A 20,455-nucleotide genomic window follows, 5' to 3' on the forward strand; every position below is an offset into this window, starting at 1 on the left:
CCGTGACACTTTCTTCTTCGGCGGCAATTCGGCAGCAGGTCCTTCCCTCCAAGAGGGACCCGCTGCCAAATTACCACCAATGACCCCGATGTGCCACCCCTTCCCCTTGGCTGCCACAAGCACCTGCTTATTGAGCTGGTGCCTGTAGCCGGCCCTGGGGAGAGGCTCAGAGGGCAGGGGTGCAGGAGACGTTCAGGGTGCAGGCTCCAGCCTGGCGCCGCTTACCTGGAGCTGTGCTGGAGTGACAGTGGCATGCAGCGGGGCTAAGATGGGCTCCCTTGGGGGGCGGGAGGGGGAGGAGGGGAAAGGGGCAGAAGACTCTGCATGCTGCCCTTCTCTGTAGGTACCTCCCCCGAAGCTCCCATTAGCTGCGGTTTTCCGTTCCTGGCCAATGGGAGCTGCGGAGGGCAATGCCTGGAGGCGAGGGCAGCGCATGGAGCCCTCTTCCCCGCTTCCCCCAGGGGCCACAAGGATGTGGTGATGGCGACTTCAGAAGCGTAACGGGCTGGATCCAAAGCCCCGAGGGGCCGGATCCAGCCCGTGGGCTGTAGTTTGCCCACCCCTGGGTTAGACCATATCAAGATTCAGGTTATTTATGGTAGCAGAATTTTAAATTCAGTTTCATTACATGATTACACTATTCCAGTGCTACTCTCAGTATAGGACTGGTGACAAAAGCAGCATTTTAATTCATATTAAAATAAAGACAATTAAACACACTAGTCAGTGAGAGGTAGACACACTAAGAAAAAGAAGAGTGAGAAACCCTGGCACATGACAGTCCAAAACAGAACAAGCAGAACACACAGAAATGCTGCCAGTCAATCATGGCAACAATATTTAATTTTAATTTCCTTCAGAATGAGACCAGAGCCTGAAAATGAGCACCTTTTCATTTTTTTCTATTGGGCAACTAAATCAGATGTTTTAGCTGCCCACAAGCAATTGATCAAAATTATTCTTTCCCGTCATCCTCACCATCACTGCCAATAAGAACTTCAAAAATATAGGAGGGAAGAACACCTTTAGAAGTTACACAATACTAATAAGACCATTCTTATTGATATATGCTTATGTTAAATTATATAATTTACACAGTAAACAATTACAATACTTTATCTTAACTTTGGGAACATGTGCTACTTACCTTCGTTCAAACATCCTCAGTGAGTACAGCTTACATGTACAGCCCAGTGCAATGACAAGCAGCAATCCACAGATAAGGCTCCCAATGACAGCTGCTGTTATTACTCTGGTGGGTACAATGACCGGGCAATTCTCTTCATCACTACCATCACCACAGTCATCTTGAGAATCACATACCCAGCTCTCAAATACACAGCGATTATTTTTACAGTGAAAATTTCCAGGTTGGCAAAAAAAGCAATTCTTCTCATCCGAGCCATTAGGGCAATGATTCTGATAGTTGCAGCGATCTGAACGAGGATAGCAAACACCATTTCGAGAGCAGGGAAACTCTTCTTTTTGGCACATGCTACAATTGGTTTCATCCCTTCCATTTGGGCAATGCCAATAGCCATCACAGCGCTGTTGCTCTGTGTAGCAACCCCAATTCCCACCACATGGAATTTCCCATGGCAAACAGAAGCCATCTACTTGATATGTAGCATTAAATCCTCTTGCGGCATTTACTTTGTCAGCACAAAAATGCACTCTTATCTGCCCGGAAGAAGAAACAACTGTAAGCGGTGCATGAGAGTCAAATGCAGTTAACACACGCAAAAGCTTGCGTGGATTTTCCTCTAATCCATCATATATTTTGACATAGTCTCCATAACCAGCACCATCAAGTTTAAAGTCAGTGAAGCGCAAAATTACTTTGCGATGATCACCAGTGTCTATTAGCCAGGTGCAGTTGCTTCCAGGAGGATAAAAGTCTGGGTAATTGGGAGAATTGAAAGTACCATAAAAATATTTTAACCACTGCCCGCATGTTGGCACATCACAGTCTACTTCATCTCCTAAGTCAAGACAATCAATGTTTCCATCACATTTTAAAGATTCTGGAAGGCAAGTGTAAACTTTGGTGAAGCGAGAAAGACACTGAAACTGGTTGTAAGCACAAGGTTGAAAGGAAGAAGCTGTTGGAAGATTAGCTATGGCACAGATTTCTTCATCAGAGTTGTCTCCACATTCATCCATGTTATTACATTTCCAAGTTTCTGGAATGCATTTTCCATTAGCACAATGAAACTGGTTACAATCACATCTTGGTTCATCAGATTTTCCTGAAAACACACATTTAACAATTTGTAAATATAGGTAACTTCTATTAGACTCCAGTATTTTCCGGTCATCATTGCATATTAATTATAAATACCATGTGGTTACAGAGTACCTTACAACTATTTAGGTCTCTGTAAATCATTGCAACCCCAAATACATCCAAATATAATACAGTATTTTAAACAGCAAATTCTGCCAATATGACCGCTTGAGCTGGATTCTCAGCTTCTGTAAATCAATGGAGCTCCACTGAAGTCAACAGAGCCATGACAATTTACAACAGTAGAAAATCTGCCCCCCCTTGTCTGCACAAAGATGCACAAAATGATTAGATAACAAGGGTTAGATAAAAATCAATTCCCCCTCCCACCCAAACCACAATATTGTCATGCCCTAGTAACTCTTAGGGAACAGGCTCTTTTTCACTAGAGCAGCAGGCTTCACTCCCCCTCACAGCATGTTGCATGCTTCCCAGCTCCTGCTCTGCAACCAGGAATCCACAGGAAGGAGGAGGAGCTGGGAGCCATTATACCCCTCATCAACCCCTTCACAGGACCAAGAGGAAGACCACTCTCTTTGGCTGCTCCTACTCTTCTCCTGGCCACCCTCAAACAGATAGAAAGGCAGAGCCCAGCAGCAGGCAGGCAGAAAAGAAAACAAAAATATATAGCCAGGAAGCTGGAGATAGCAGGGGGTGGGCCTGATACCTGACAGGTATGCCTAGATCTTGATAGCCTCAGGAGGTACTAAAACCAGCATCAAGGTATTTAATACTGTATTCAGTATTAAGACCTATCCTGAGAGACACACACTGTACTGGCCACTACTGTCTTCCAGAGCCATCTTTAGTTGCAATAACACTTCTCATCAAGGATTAATTCATTAAGAATCCACCTATACTCTGCTGTAAAGCATGGTTTGAGAACACTTATCATCTGGTTCTGTAATCAGGTTGGGACAAAAACATTAGAACCATGTTTAAATAAATGTGAACAGGTTTTTTTAAAAAAAGTTTTTGCCAAACCATGTTATAAGCTACGTTAGTTGGATCTGAAAGAATTCAAATGTGAAATCGCGGAACTATTAACTATGGTTTGTAACCTGTCCTTTAAATCAGCTTCTGTACCCAATGACTGGAAGATAGTTAATGTAACGTCAATATTTAAAAAGGGCTGAAGAGGTGATCCCGGCAATTACAGACCAGTAAGTCTAACATCAGTACCAGATCAACCACCAAATTAGTTGACACGATAGTAAAGAATAAAATGGTCAGACACATAGAACAATATAAATTGTTGGGCAAAAGTCAACTTGGTTTCTGTAAAGCGAAATCATGTCTTACTAATCCATTAGAGTTCTTTGAAGGGATCAACAAACATGTGGACAAGGGGGATCCAGTGGATATAGTGTACTTAGATTTTCAGAAAGCCTTTGACAAGGTGTGATGTTATGAGTGTAATATAATATTTCATTGAACGGTGACAGGGCCAGAAAGAGTTAATTAACTCACGGACTGACCTGACCCATGGGTGAACCTTAGGAACTGGCTAGGAAGATATGTAAATGAATAGAGCTTTGAAATGCAAGTCTGCATTGTTAGAGGTAGAAGGGTAGATGTTTGCTCAGGTCTTCTGATGTAAGCAAACATGTCTTGTCTATTGCTATAGTTTTAATTCAAAGTCAAAAAAGGAATATTAACATTTAGGAAGATACTTGAGTGAAATAGTATTATTATCTATTATTGTCTATGTGTCTCTTTGAAGATTGTGGTAACCTGTATCTGAACTGTTTAATGGGTAAATTACTCTAATTACCAGGATGTTTGGGAGAAGGAGTTAAGCCTATTGTTTTCTTGGGCCGAAAGGCTGCTGGAAATGTATAAGAACCCTGGGATATGATCCTACTTCATCTCAGATCTGCTTTGGGTTTCAAGAGGGGGTACCCTTAAGCCACAAGGATTGAGATCCCCAGTCATTGGCTGGACTCACCCTGAATATGGACATTGGACTGTAACCTATGGACTATTTCTAAAAGGACTTTTGGCAACTACAAGCTCACCTTTGCTATGTATCTGAACCTCAATAATTGAATTCAAGTCTGTCTGTATATTAATCTTTTAACCAACACTCACTCTCTTTTCTTTTTAAATAAAGTTTAGCTTAGTTAATAAGAATTGATTATAGCGTGTATTTTGGGTAAGATCTAAGTTGTAATTGAACCTGGGTATGTGGCTGATCCTTTGGGATTGGAAGAACCTTTTCTTTTATATGATGAGATAAGATTTTCAGGAATCATCATCATATCTGACAGGTGTGTCTGAATGGAGGCCTGAGGCTGGGTACTTTAAGGGAACTGCCTTGTTTGGAATTCTGAGTAACCAGTGAGGTACTACAGAAGCTGTTTTGTGCTCATTGGTAAATCTAAGTATTGGAATAAACACCAGCGTACGGGGTTTGTCTGCCCCGTTTGGTTTGCAGTTCACCTTGATTGAGTGACCTCAGCTGGCTCCCACGGGCAGTACCGTCACAAAAGTCCCTCACCAAAATCTCTTATATAAATTATGTTGTCATGGAAAGATCCTTTCATGGACTGAGAACTGGTTAAAAGACATAGAACGAAGGGTAGGAATAAATGGTACATTTTCAGAATGGAGAGGGGTAACTAGTGGTGTTCCCCAAAGGTCAGTCCTAGGACCAATCCTATTCAACTTATTCATAAATGATCTGGAGAAAGGGGTAAACAGTGAGGTGGCAAAGCTTGCAGATGATACTAAACTGCTCAAGATAGTTAAGACCAAAGCAGACTGTGAGACCTCCAAAAAGATTTCACAAAACTAAGTGATTGGGCAACAAAATGGCAAATGAAATTTAATGTGGATAAATGTAATGCACGTTGGTAAAAATAACCCCAACTATACATACAATATGATGGGGGATAATTTAGGTACAATGAATCAGGAAAGATCTTGGAGTCATCGTGGATAGTTCTCTGAAGACGTCCACGCAGTGTGCAACGGCAGTCAAAAAAGTAAATAGGATGTTAAGAATCATTTAAAAAGGGATAGAGAATATCTTATTGCCCTTGTATCAATCCATGGTACGCCCACATCTTGAATATTGTGTACAGATGTGGTCTCCTCATCTCAAAAAAAGATATGCCGGCATTAGAAAATGTTCAGAGAAGGGCAACTAAAATGATTAGGGGTTTGGAACGGGAGAGATTTAAGAGGCTAGGACTTTTCAGCTTGGAAAAGAGGAGGCTAAGAGGGGATATGATAGAGGTATATAAAATCATGAGTGGTGTGGAGAAAGTGAATAAGGAAAAGTTATTTACTTGTACCTATAATATAAGAACTAGGGGCGACCAAATGAAATTAATGAGCAGCCGGTTTAAAACAAAAGGAAGTTCTTCTTCACGCAACCTGTGGAACTCCTTGCCTGAGGATGTTGTGAAGGCTAGGACTATAACAGGGTTTAAAAGAGAACTACATAAATTCATGGAGGTTAAGTCCATTAATGGCTATTAGCCAGGATGGGTTAGGAATGTTGTCCCTAGCCTCTGTTTGTCAGAAGATGGAGATGGATGGCAGGAGAGAGAGATCACTTAATCATTACCTGTTAGGTTCCCTCCCTCTGGGGCACCTGACATTGGCCACTGTCAGTAGACAGGATACTGGGCTGGATGGACCTTTGGTCTGACCCAGCATGGCCGTTCTTATGACCCATATTTATAAAGCTCCCAGGTACCGTTTAAAAGTTGTATGACGGATGGACTCTGTACAGCACATCCTCAGGAACTTAGCTTGATGAACACAGCTTTAAACAGTATTAGTAGACACAAGGTATTTAAAAGAAAGCAATAGAGAGGCTGTATTCTCCAATGGTTAAGGCACAGGACTATGACTCAGGAGATGTAGGTTGTATTTCCAGCTCCACTAATGATCTGCTGAGTGACTGTGGGCCAAGTCACTTCTCTGTACCTCTCCTTCAACCTAAACATCTAATACTATCCTGCAAAAGATCAATTAAATATGAAGTTTATCATCTAAGCAATTAAAAAGGAAAGGAACAGAGTTAAAGGATGACACAGCACCTCTGGCATTTTAAAATCTAAAGGCTTTTTAAAAAAAATACACAAAAATAAAAAGCAAACAAGTCAAACCCAGTGAGCACTGCCAAAGAGTGCTTAACTGACAAACAGATAGGCATGTAGTGAGAGCAGGGCACAGAAGGGATATGAAATCAGACAGTGATTGCTCTTTAGAAAATGCTGATCTTGTTAGGGCAGCAACTAAAGGAAAATTAGATTTGTTATTAGTGACACTGCCTTGTTTCACTGATAAAATACCGTTTATTAGCACATCAAAATATTTAACTAAATGAACAGATTGACTTTTTTTTTTAAAAAGCCTTTTCACTGGCAATAAATATAAACAACTGCAAATTAGCAGCTTGTTGTCTCTGTACAACCCCAAGCATTACAGCACAACTACAGTTTGGAGTTACCAAAGTGTGTGTGTTTGAGAATTTGAGATAAATTCCCAAAGAACCTAATGAAGGCCATGTGACCTAGATAGCTAGCCAGCTAGCCCTGGTCCTGCAATTGGATCGATGTGGATGAACTGTTGGGCCTGCACTGATCATATTGCAAGATTGCAAACAGTTTCCTTTAGTAATAACTAAAGAAAGTTTTTTTTAAATCCTCAGTATTCTGAATACATAAATGGAAAACGGTTAGTTGAGCAACAAGACAGAATACAGTTTGAGGGTTACTGACGCTGAAAGAGGCAAGAATTAAAAGTACTACCATAATAATGAAGGCAGAAGTGATTTATATCTAAGCTCTGACTTTCACATGCTTTTAAACTTTTTGGAAAAAGTTACCCATTTGGATGAAAAAGTTTTTTTGCTATTCCTTAAAAGAACAACAATTCTAATTACCTACCTGTTCCACAAAGCATTATGGCAAAGGACAGTTATACCTGTTGTGCCTTTAAATCAAGCTCCTCAGGACACAGACCTTGTTACTGGTTTGGCATGTTTACCTAACATACAGCACCACATTCACTATTGGATAACTTTAAATACAAGAGCATTTAATCCTTTTAAAATTTATTTGTATTAACATAGCACCTAGAGATGGACCAGGACCCACCGTCCTAGGTGCTGTATAAACAGAACAAAAAGACAGTCCCAGCCCCAAAGAGCTTACAATCTAAATACAAGATAAGAGACAACAGATGGATACAAACAAGGGAGTACAAGGGAACAATGAGACAATATTAGGCAGCATGACAGACAGTGGCATCAGTGCATCCACGGCCAAACATTTATCCAAGTTTTTCGTAGGCATGGAATCATAGAAACACACAGCTAGAAGGAACCCTAAGATGTCATCTAATGTCCATGCCTCTGCACTGAGACAGGATTAAATAAACCAAGACTATCACCAACATGTGTTTGTCTAACCTATTCTTAAAAACCTTCAGTGAATGGATTTCCACAATCTCCCTAGGTAACCTGTTCCTAGGGAAGTAGTGGAATCACAGCAAAGGAGAGTTTTAAGGATGGATCTGAAGGACAATAAGGTAGATATGTGGATGTTTACCAGAAGCATTTCCCAAATGTGAAGGGCAGCATGGGAGAATGAATGAAGATGCCAGTTTGGAAATTTAACAAGTGGGCAACAGAAACTTGTATCGTGGGCCAACCATAGGCCAGAGACAACATCTCAATATGATGAAACAAGATAGGTAGGATGGGAGTCAGGCAGTGAGTGGCGTTGACAGTGAAGACAAGCAGCTTGTATTTGATAATTTTTAGTTATTGAGGCTGCCAGCCAAGTAAAATGCTCACTGGCGATTCATGTTTTATACTATTGTGTGTTTTAATGCTACTGGAAGCTGTAATGAAAACGGATGTTTGAGTGAGCTTAGAAAGGGTTTGGGTGGTGCGGAGTCAAGTATAACAGCCAGAGCTAGAGCAGACAAACCAGAATGAGTGAACAGAAGAACAGCAGAGATCCCAGGGGATTCAAAGCATCTAGTAAGCCATACATGGATTAACTAGGAACAAATCATGCCAAACCAGATTGATTTCCTTCTTTGACAAGGTAAATAGTTTGGTGGATAGGGGAAACATGGTGGACATAATATACCTGAACTTAAAGCTTCTGAAAGTCCCACATGACATTTTCATAAGTAAGTTGGAGATATGCGGGCTTGGTAGAACTACCATTAAGCGGATACATAATTGGTTAAACTATCGCAAACAAAGAGTTAGCTATTAATGGAATGATGTCAGATTGGAGGGATGTCTCAAGTGGGGTTTCACAGGGATATGTTCTGGGTCCGGTGTTACTTAACTTCTTTATTTCCTGGAGGTAGGAATAGAGAGCATACTGATCATATTTGCAGACAAGACAAAGCTGGGGAGGGGGGGGGGAGAATGCCAACACTTTGGAGAATAGAGATAAAATTAAAAGGGGTCTTGACAAATTGGAGAACTGGACTATAGACGACAAAATTAAATTAAAAGACAAATGTAAGGCGCTACACTCAGGGAAGAAAAACCAAATGCACAAACACAGAATGGGGGAAAACTGGCTTGTCAGCAGTACTGCTGAGAAGGATCTGGGAGTTGTGATGGATCACAACCTCAACACGAGTCTACGATGCAATGCTGTCGCAAAAAACCAAATGCAATTTGGGTTTCATTAACAGCGGCATAGCATGCAAGTCATGGGAGATGATAGTACTGCTGTATTTGGCACTGGTTAGGCCTCAGCTGGAGTACGGTGTCCAATGCTGGACACCAATGTATAGAAAGGATGTAGAGAAACTGGAAAGGATCCAGAGGCAAGCGATAAAGATGATCAAAGGGATGGAATGCAAGCCATATAAGCCAACTGGGTAGGTTTAGTTTGGAAGTGAGGCAATTAAGGGGCAGACATGACAGTGGTCTTGAAATACTTGAAAGACTGCCGTAAAAAAGATGGAGAAAAATTCTCTCTTGCCACAGAGGGCAGGACAAGAGACAATGGGTCAAACTACAGCATAGCAGATTTAGATTAAATTTTAGGAAAAAACTTCCTAACAGTAAGAACAGTAGGACAATGGAACAAACTGTCTAGGGAGGTCATGGAATCTCCTTCACTGGAGGTTGGATAGCCATCTGTCTTGGATGGTCCAGACAATAAATCCTGCATCTTGGTCAGGGGCTACATTAGATGACCCTTACAGCCCCTTCTAGTCCTATGGGTTTATGATTCTATGATACACAGACAGAACTGAGAGGGGAGTAGCAGACATGAACCAAGGAATATAAGAGACGGGGGCTATGACAGTGCTCTTTGGTCTAGCCGACAAATGTATAAGAAACCGTTAGCCACCTTTCTATAGAGGTGTGTTGCACACATCCATTCCACTCTAGGTGTGCAAGTGCTTTGTGCACAGATGTCAGAATGTTTTTCCCCCTCAGTGGTACCTGTAGGGACAGCTTGAGAGCCCTGTGTTGCCACGTGCCACTGCATGCTGGTATAAGAGGGCGGATCCACCTGCCGACACTCCCTTTGTACTGGACATACTCTGATAGAGAGGGGAAGGCTGGCGAGTCATGGAATGGATATGTGCAACGTATCTTAATGAACTACAGTTATGGTAAGATAGGTAACCATTTCTTTTTTGAGTGATGGCACATGTCAGTTCCACTGTAGGCGACTCAACTATACAGCTACAGAGGGGGGTTTGGAGTCCATCTGAACAGTGATTGTAAAACCACCTGTCTGAAGCTGGCAACGTCTTTGAACTGCCAGGTAATAGTGTAATGAGAAGTGAAGGTGTTGGCTGAAGACCAATTTGCTGTTTTACAAATGTCTGCAATTGGTACTGAAACCAGGAAAGCTGCAGAAGCTGCTGGTGCTCTAGTGGAATGCACCAGTATTTTAGCTGCTGGGGTCGTGTTAGTTAGTTGGTAGCATAAATGAATGCAGGAAGAGATCCAGAACATTCTCTAGAAAGAAACTGTACTGCCCTTAACTCTGTCCACAACTGTGACAAACACCTGCGTAGAAGTCTGGAATTATTTAGTACACTCTAGGTAGAAAGTTAATGCTCTTTTCACATTGAATGAGTGAAGCCTTTCTTCATGCATATGTGATGGGGTTTGGGAAAAAATGTGGGCAAACAGATGAGATTACTTCTGTGAGGATTTTTGGGTGCAGCCTGAGATAAACCTTATCCTTATAAAAAAAATTGTAGGTGTGGGTAAAGAAGAGCAAGTCACAAGGGCTTCAAAGGAGGGTCCCACTAGACTTGCCAGGACTTAGCTGAGATCCATAGGAGGGATGGGGTCCCACACTTGAGGTTATAATCTGGCCAGGCCCTTCAGGAATCGAGTAAAATGTGGTTGGAGAAAAGGGGCTCATTAGCCACCCATATACAGAAAGCTGAGATAGCAGTCAAATGCACCCTTACAGAACTAACTGATTCTGTTTTAGATCTAGAAGACAGTCCAGCACAACAGGAAGGGATGCTTGCTGAGAAGATGCACCTTTCTCATGAGACCAAATGGAGAAGCACTTATATTTAGCCAGGTAAGTGATCCTAGTTGAGAGTTTTCCACTATTTAGAAGTACCTCTTTGACATTCTGTGAGCAAAACCTTTCAAAGGCCATCAGTCAAAGGATCCATACTGTGAGATGAAGAGCGTGGAGGCTAGAGTGCAGAATGTGGCTGTCGTCTTGGGAAATTATGTCTGGATCCAACGGGAGGGATAGGAGGTGGCTCTATCAACAGTGTCAGTAGGGGTGAGTACCAATATTGACAGGGCCACACTGGTGCTATAAAGATGAGATGAGCATGATTCTTCTTTTTTTATGGATACTATTCTGAGGAGTAAAGGAATTGGAGGGAAGGTATATAGAAGGCAATTCTCCCAAGACAGGATAAAGACATCTACTAGGGAGCCTGGGCGGAGACTACCACTTTGGGAATCCACCCCAAGTTGGAAGATGGCCCGTGCTATGTCTGGGCATAATGATCATTTGTGTTGATCAGTGAAGGATCAGCTCAGTTGATCTGCCATTGTATTCTGTTTCTCCAGAAGGTAAGTATCATAGAATCTCCGGGTTGGAAGGGACCTCAGGAGGTCATCTAGTCCAACCCCCTGCTCAAAGCTGGACCAAACCCAACTAAATCATCCCAGCCAGGGCTTTGTCAAGCCTGACCTTAAAAACCTCTAAGGAAGGAGATTCCACCACCTCCCTAGGTAACCCATTCCAGTTCTTCACCACCCTACTAGTGAAAGTTTTTCCTAATGTCCAACCTAAACCTCCCCCTCTGCAACTTGAGACCATTACTCCTTGTTCTGTCATCTTCTACTACTGAGAACAGTCTAGATCCATCCTCTTTGGAACCCCCTTTCAGGTAGTTGAAAACAGCTATCAAATCCCCCCTCATTCTTCTCTTCTGCAGGCTAAACAATCTCAGTTCCCTCAGCCTCTCCTCATAAGTCATGTGCTCCAGCCCCCTAATAATTTTTGTTGCCCTCCGCTGGAGACTCTCCAGTTTATCCACATCCTTCTTGTAGTGTGGGGCCCAAAACTGGACACAGTACTCCAAATGAGGCCTCACCAGTGCTGAATAGAGGGGAATGATCACGTCCCTCGATCTGCTGGAAATGCCCCTACTTATACAACCCAAAATGCCATTAGCCTTCTTGGCAACAAGGGCACACTGTTGACTCATATTCAGCTTTTCGTCCACCGTAACCCCTAGGTCCTTTTCTGCAAAACTGCTGCCCCAGCCATTCGGTCCCTAGTCTGTAGCAGTGCATGGGATTCTTCCGTCCTAAGTGCAGGACTCTGCACTTGTCCTTGTTGAACCTCATCATGTTTCTTTTGGCCCAATGCTCTAATTTGTCTAGGTCCCTCTGTATCCTATCCCTACCCTCCAGCGTATCAACCACTCCTCCCAGTTTAGTGTCATCTGCAAACTTGCTAAGGGTGCAGTCCACACCATCCTCCAGATCGTTAATGAAGATATTGAACAAAACCGGCCCCAGCACCGACCCTTGGGGCACTCCACTTGATACCGGCTGCCAATTAGACATGGAACCATTGATCACTACCCGTTGAGCCCGACCATTTAGCCAGTTTTCTATCCACCTTACCGTCCATTCATCCAGCCCAGACTTCTTTAACTTGCTGGCAAGAATACTGTGGGAGACTGTATCAAAAGCTTTGCTAAAGTCCAGAAATAGCACATCCACTGCTTTCCCCTCATCCCCAGAGCCGGTTATCTCATCATAGAAGACAATTAGGTTAGTCAGGCATGACTTGCCCTTGGTGAATCCATGCTGACTGTTCCTGATCACTTTCCCCTCCTTTAAGTGGTTCAGAATTGATTCCTTGAGGACCTGTTCCATGATTTTTCCAGGGACTGAGGTGAGACTGACTGGCCTGTAGTTCCCTGGATCTTCCTTCTTCCCTTTTTTAAAGATGGGCACTATATTAGCTTTTTTCCAGTCATCTGGGAGCTCCCCCGATTGCCATGATTTTTCAAAGATAATGGCCAATGGCTCTGCAATCTCACCGGCCAACTCCTTTAGCACCCTCGGATGCAGTGCATCCGGCCCCATGGACTTGTGCTCGTCCAGCTTTTCTAAATAGTCCTGAACTACTACTTTCTCCACAGAGAGCTGGTCACCTCCTCCCCATACCGTGCTGCAGAGTGCAGCTGTCTGGGAGCTGACCTTGTCTGTGAAGACAGAGGCAAAAAAAGCATTGAGTACACTAGCTTTCTCCACATCCTCTGTCACTAGGTTCCCTCCCTCATTCAGCAAGGGGCCCACACTTTCCTTGACTTTCTTCTTGTTGCTAACATACCTGAAGAAACCCTTCTTGTTACTCCTAACATCTCCGGCTAGCTGCAACTCCAAGTGTGATTTGGCCTTCCTAATTTCACTCCTGCATGCCTGAGCAATACTTTTATACTCCTCCCTGGTTATTTGTCCAATCTTCCACTTCTTGTAAGCTGTTTTTTTGTGTTTAAGATGAGCAAGGATTTCACTGTTAAGCCAAGCTGGTCGCCTGCCATATTTACTTTTCTTCCTACACATCGGGATGGTTTGTTCCTGCAACCTCAATAAGGATTCTTTAAAATACAGCCAGCTTTCCTCGACTCCTTTCCCCGTCATGTTATTCTCCCAGGGGACCTTGCCCATCAGTTCCCTGAGGGAGTCGAAGTCTGCTTTTCTGAAGTCCAGGGTCTCTACCTCAATATAACACGACCTGATATAACAGGAATTTGGATATAACACGGTAAAGCAGTGCTCTGGTGGGGCAGGGCTGTGCACTCCGGTGGATCAAAGTTCAATATAACGCGGTTTCACCTATAACACAGTAAGATTTTTTGGCTCCCGAGGACAGTGTTATATCGGGGTAGAGATGTAGCTTTAAGGTGAATTGAGTGGGCTGCAGAAGAGTCCTGACAGAGTTAGTTTGATTGCGCTCCTCTTTGCCTGTTTAGGTAAAACATGGTCGCTGAGTTGTCTATCAGAATCAATAGATCTTTTCCCCACTATGTGGGGGAGGAAGATTGAGTAGTGTAACCCTAAGGATTAATCTGCTGGCCTATATAAATATATCTTTCTTATAAATTTGACTATTTGATGTAATAGGCTTATAGATTTATATTAAAAATAAGTTTGGCTGTAATGCAAGAGACCTACCTACAGACCAAAACCCTGTATGTTAAGCTAATGCGAAGTTAACACATTTTGCGACTCTTATCCAGAAGAGAGAAATTAAACACCCACGCAGATGTCTAGAGACTTTTGCCTGAACCAATAACAATGGAGGGTGGAAAAAAGGGGATTTTTGCCCACAAATCTAACAAGTACACCACAAATGCGTACATACCTGACATCCATACGCACATACATACTTGCCTATGGGGTAAGCGTACCCTAACATTTCTGTGGGGGAAGGATGAAATGTGGGCATAAGAGGAAGGATTTCCGACCAATGCCCTATAAAAAGGCGAGGCAGCTCGCCATTAAAAGGCAATCTACTCCTGTCTACTCTTCATTGCCTCCACCTTCAACTACGTATCGATACTACCCATCTACGACGACTATTAACAGGCCTGTCAAACAGATAGTAAGGGTTAATGCCTCTTTTACCTGTAAAGGGTTAAGAAGTTCACCTAGCCTAGCTGACACCTGACCAGGGGAACCAATGGGGGGGACAGGATGTTTCAAAAGGAAGGAGGGAAGTTCCCTTTGTCTTGGTCAGTTTCAGTTTTGGCCATAGTGGAAAAGATCAAGGAACCAGCCTCTTATCAGAGTAGTGAGTATTAGAAACGAATAAATAGGTTTATATTTATTTTCTTTGGTGACTTTGTCTTTATGCAATTAGAGGAATAATCAAATTGGGGATTCTTTTGTGTACTAAGTTTTTGCCCAGGGGAACATCCTCTGTGTTTTGAATCTGTTGTCTGTGAGAGTAGCTGGTATGCTAATCTCTCCCAAAGTACTTAAAAAGTAGTACTTTTTTTTTTTTTTTTTTAATACATCAAGAAGCAGGAAGCCTGCTAAACAACCAGTGGGGCAATGGACGATCGAGATGCTAAAGGAGAACTTAAGGACAATAATGCCAGTGTGGAGAAACTAAATGAGTTCTTTGCATCAGTCATTCACGGTTGAGGATGTGAGAGAGATTCCCAAATATGAGCCATTCTTTTTAGGTGACAAATCTGAGGAACTGTCCCAGATTGAGGTGTCATTACAGGTGTTTTGGAACAAACTGATAAATTAAACAGTAATAAATCACCAGGACTAGATGGTATTCACCCAAGAGTTCTGAAGGAACTCAAATGTGAAATTGCAGAAATACTACAACTGTGGTTTGGTAAGCCATAATTTATATCAGCTTCTGTACCAAATGACTGGAGGATAGCTAACGTGATGTGAATTTTTTAAAAGGGCTCCAGAGGAAACTCTGGCAATTACAGGCCGGTAAGCCTGACTTCAGAACCAGGAAAAATGGCTGAAACTATAATAAAGAACAAAATTGTCAGACACATAGATAAACATAATTTGTTGGGGGAAATAGTCAACATGGTTTCTGTAAAGGGAAATCATGCCTCACCCAATCTATAAAATTCTTTGAGAGGGTCAACAAGCATGTGGACAAGGGAGATCCAGTGGATATAGTGTATTTAGATTTTGAGAAAGCCTTTGACAAAGTCCCTCACCTAACGCTCGTAAGCAAAGTAAGCAGTCATGGGATAAGAGGGAGGGTTCTCTCATGGATTGATAACTGGTTAAAAGATAGGAAACAAAAGGTAGGAATAAATGGTCACTTTTCAGAATGGAGAGAGGTAAATAGTGGTGTCCCCCTGGGGTCTGTACTGGGACCAGTCCTATTCAACATATTCATAAATTATCTGGAAAAAGGGGTAAACAGTGAGGTGACAAAATTTGCAGATGATACAAAACTACTCAAGATAGTAAAGTCCCAGGTAGACTGCAAAGAGCTACAAAAGGATCTCTCAAAACTGGGTGACTGGGCAACAAAATGGCAGGTGAAATTTAATGTTGATAAATGCAAAGTAATGCACATTGAAAAACATAACCCTAACTCTCTATATAAAATGATGGGGTCTAAATTAGCTGTTACCACTCAAGAAAGATCTTGGAGTCATTGTGGATAGTTCTCTGAAAACATCCACTCAATGTGCAGCAGCAGTCAAAAAAGCTAACAGAATGCCGAGCATCATTAAGGAATATTGACTATATAAATCCATGGTACACCCACATCTTGAATACTGCGTGCAGATATGGTTGCCCCATCTCAAAAAAGATGAGAATTAGAAAAGGTTCAGAAAAGGACAACAAAAATAATTAGGGGTATGGAACGGCTGCTGTATGAGGAGAGATTAATAAGACTGGACTTTTCAGCTTGGAAAAGAGATGATTAAGGGCAGATATGATAAAGGTCTATAAAATCATGAATGGTGTGGTGAAAGTAAATAAGGAAGTGTTATTTACTTCTCATAACACAAGAACCAGGGGCCACCAAATGAAATTAATAGCCAGCAGGTTTAAAACAAACATAACGAGATATTTTTTCACACACTCACAGTCAACCTGTAGAACTCCTTCCCAAAGGATGTTGTGAAGCGCAAGACTAACAGGGTTCAAAAAAGAACTAGGTAAGTCCCTGGATGATAGGTCCATCAATGGCTATTAGCCAGGATGGGCAGGAATGATGACCCTAACCTGTTTGCCAGAAGCTGGGATGGGCGACAGGGGATGGATCACTTGATGATTACCTGTTCTGTTCATTCCCTCTGGGTTAACCTGTCATTGGCCACTTTCAGAAGAAAGGATACTGGGCTAGATGGACCTTCGGTCTGACCCAGTATGGCCGTTCTTATGTTCTTAATAAAGTTTGCAACCAAACAAGTCTAGCCTTTTTTGAGTCCTTGATTTTAGGGGTGGAGGCTTGTCATCTGTCTTTCCCACTTGTTGGCAGCTGCCATCATAAAGGAATCTGGGAGAGGATTAGTGCAAAAATACTCATACCTGTTAGAGAGGATGAAGTATCTCCTCTCAGCTTGTTTTGCTGTGGGAGTCAGGGAAGAGAGTGTCTGCCAAAGAATCTTGACTGGGTCCACAACTTCCTTGTTGATTGGCAGAGGTGGCCGACACTAGGATGTCTACCAACTTGTGAGAACTCACATACCTCTTCTGCCTGGGTGCCAAGAACTGAGGCCACTCGTTGGGAGGTCTTGGTGGTCCTTGTGGTCTTCTGGAGGAGGTGACTCTCCCACTCAGTCAATAGCTTCATCTGGTGAAGAAGAGGATGCAACTAGCATCTGAGGTGGCAGCAACTTCATAATCTGTGATGGAGAATCTACTTGACAAGGGGCTGATTGGCCGGGGTCTGTCACACTACTGGCCACTGGAGAGTGATGTTCTTAGTACCTGGTCCCTATCTCAACATCAGGTACTAGGGAATGACGTTTCTGGTGCCATCACATCTGATGCGCTCCCCATGAGTGTCAAGATGAGGTCCTGGCTGCAGGACAGACATCCCATGGAGCCCAGAGTGGCCACCAGTATGGACCTGAGACCCATCCCTGTCTGGGCCATTGCCCCTTCAGAAAAGGCCACTGTTGGTGTTGCAGCATTGTTCATGATCCTGATGATCTTAAAGGAGGGTAAGCGCTGTGTCCCAGCCTTGGATGAGGAATCAGAGGCTTCTGATGATGGAGGCTCTGATGCAAGTGGTACCAGAGAAAGGTATCCTGAACCTGGAAATGGTGGTACTGGAGAAACCATGGGAGGTATCCCTTTTGATAAAATTGGTTTGAGAAGAGATCTAAGTAGCAGTACTGTGGGTTCTCTGTGAGGTGAGGAGGAACCAGTTGGACAGTTTCAAATGCGAACTGGTACTAAGAGGCTAAGCAAGACTCATGCAGATATATATGTATAACACCCCAGGACTGCTGGCCCCTGAAATGTTTCTCGGGGACTGGCACAGGCTCCAAAGGCAGCAAACCCCTCTTTGGAGGTGAGGCTTCTGGAGAAGTTGTGAGCCTCACCCTGAGTAGAGTCCTCACCTCTGTCTTAAATCAGTACAGAGGTAGATGAATGAGACGCTGAGCCAGAGGAAGTTCTGGGTCTCTTTTTTTGTACTGGAGAACTATGAGCCTGGTGGAGCATGCCATACCAATGCTGAAGTACTTGAAGCACTCTCTCAATGTGATGACTTGGCTTGGGGGAGCGTCAAAGTGCTGCTTCCGTAAGCCTCTCTGCTCTATACTTTTTTGAATGGGGTTTGACACCCTTGCCAATGTAACACTTGTCACTAACGTGGCCCACACCCAAGCACTTCTAAGTGAATGAGGACTACTGACTGGCACAGGCTTTGAATGTGTCCCACAGGACTTAAATCCTAGGGAGCGAGGCATCATTCCAGTACTGAGCCTGGTACCAAAAGGAAAGAATTGGTCCCAAAAAACACAAACAAAAACCTGGCATTAACTTACTTGAAAAACTAACTAACAAACAATAATTAATTTCAACTATTTACAATGAGTGAGGGATGTACCTGAGTAAACAAGTCTGAGACTGCTCCAACAATTGTTACTGGAGATATCAAGGAACTGAGGAGGGTTAGGAGCAGCTCCACCCTCTTATACCAGCGCGCAGTGTTGTGCAGCGACAGGGGTGACACGTGAGTCACCCCGACAGGCACTACTGAAGGAAGAAAATCTCCAACATCTGTGCATAAGGAGCGCACACACCTACAGTGGAACTGACATGTGCCATCACTCAAAGAGGAACATGTTGAAGCTGGACATGTTTAGATTAGAAATAATGTGTAAGTTTTTAACATTGAGGGTAATTAATCACAGAAAAATCTTAAGGGCTGTTGTGGAGTCTTCATCACTGGAAATTCTTAAGTCAAGGCTGGATGTTACTCTAAAAAATATGCTCTAGTTCGAACAGGAATTAAGTCACACAAGTCCTATGATTTGTGTTATACAAGAAGTCAAGACTTGATGATCACAAGGGCCCCTTCTGGGCTTATGATCTATGAACTACCAAACTCGCCAAGAAGGGTGCTCATTAACACTGGTTTTAATGGTGGCCTAAATACATTTCCTCATCAGCTGATTTTGTGATATAGACACTCCAACTCCATTCCTATACAGATTAATGATCAGATACTGTTATTGAACTAGCTAACTGACCCAAATCAAGTAGACTCCTCATTCCCTGCTGCAATATCTAATTCTAGCATGCACTAATTTAGTTTATATCTGGGTACCTGAAGTATTGTACTGAGGTTTACTTTTCCCTTTTGCAAGTCAGGGCTTGTCTACATTACCTGCTGGATCGACGGGCAGCAATCAATCAAGTGGGGGTTAATTTATCACATCTAGTCTAGATGTGATAAATCGACTGCCAAGCGCTCTCCTGTCGACTCCAGTATTCCACCAGGGCGAGAGGCACAGGCAGAGTCGACGGGAGAGGGTCAGCCATTGACTTACCGTAGTGAAGACACCACGGTAAGTAGATCTAAGTACGCTGACTTTAGCTACGTTATTCAGGTAGCTGAAGTTCCGTAACTTAGATCGGATCCCCCCTCCTAGTATAGACTAGGCCTAAGTAAGCCACCACAGGTAGTATAAGTCTGTTGACATGACAAGATACCATTACTACTTATTTTCAGACTGTTCGATTTTTTATTTTGCCAACATTTCTCTACTCATGATTAGGTATCATACTACATGGCAAATTACTACCATCACACAACTAATAATTTTTAGTCCTGATTATGCACTATACACTTCTATTAATAAGAGATTTCATATTAAGAAACATACATGGGTACCAATTATCAGATGTCAGTTATCTAGATGTTTGTATTCTTTAGTCACTGCAGAAGTACAAATTACGGGCCTAATGTTGCAACCTTTACTCATGGCAAATATATCCATTTAAGTTAATCACATCTTATACTGTGTTTTCTACTGATCATCTGGAAAGAAACTCAACATATTGACCGTTGTCTCAGTTATACCATAGACTTGATTCAGTGAAGTGACCGCTCTGATTCCCTCTGCAATAGCTACTTAAATGTACACAACGGCTGGTATGTTTGAATGCTCAGAGGAAACTGTGTTTGTGTTTCAAGATCTCCCTGTACAAACAGCAGGGTTCACACAGAGATAAGATCTGTGCGCGTCTCCCAGTCTTTCCTTCTGCAGGGGACACTTGAGGACTGCTTTAGTCAACTGAAGCAGCTACCGTACTAAATTTAAAGTTGAACATCTTCAAAACAATGCCACAAGTTGAAAGGAAACTAATAGCTCAGGACCAAAATTTAGATTTATGTAAAGACTGGGTCTAACAACATAAATTAGTACAAATATTTTAAATTAAAAAATGCCTGAAAACAGTTTTAGATTTAACCATTCCTTGAAGTGTTTGCAACTCAAACACTACAGCAATGCACTGGTGCAAAAAAAATTTAAAATCAAGGTAAACTAAGTACAACTGGATTATTTTTGTCATCTAAACTGAGTAAAATGCATTAAGTTAAAAAGCAGCATAAATCATGAGAGGTTAGGTCTGTATATCCATCCATGCAATACAGGATTGTTTTATTTCCTCAGGAGTAAAATCAATGG

General features: G+C 42.5%; 1 protein-coding gene across 2 annotated transcripts in view; it reads right to left on the bottom strand.

Moving 5' to 3' along the window:
- Positions 1-20,455, bottom strand: part of LRP12 (LDL receptor related protein 12) — an 86,339-nt gene that overhangs the window by 6,128 nt on the left and 59,756 nt on the right. For both annotated transcript variants that reach the window (XM_039526924.1, XM_039526925.1), the window contains one exon: positions 1,148-2,249. In XM_039526924.1, coding sequence (XP_039382858.1) covers positions 1,148-2,249 — 1,102 coding nt within the window. The remainder of the gene's footprint in view (positions 1-1,147; positions 2,250-20,455) is intronic.

The sequence above is a fragment of the Mauremys reevesii genome, linkage group 2, assembly GCF_016161935.1.
Source record: "Mauremys reevesii isolate NIE-2019 linkage group 2, ASM1616193v1, whole genome shotgun sequence".
Lineage (NCBI taxonomy): Eukaryota > Metazoa > Chordata > Testudines > Geoemydidae > Mauremys > Mauremys reevesii.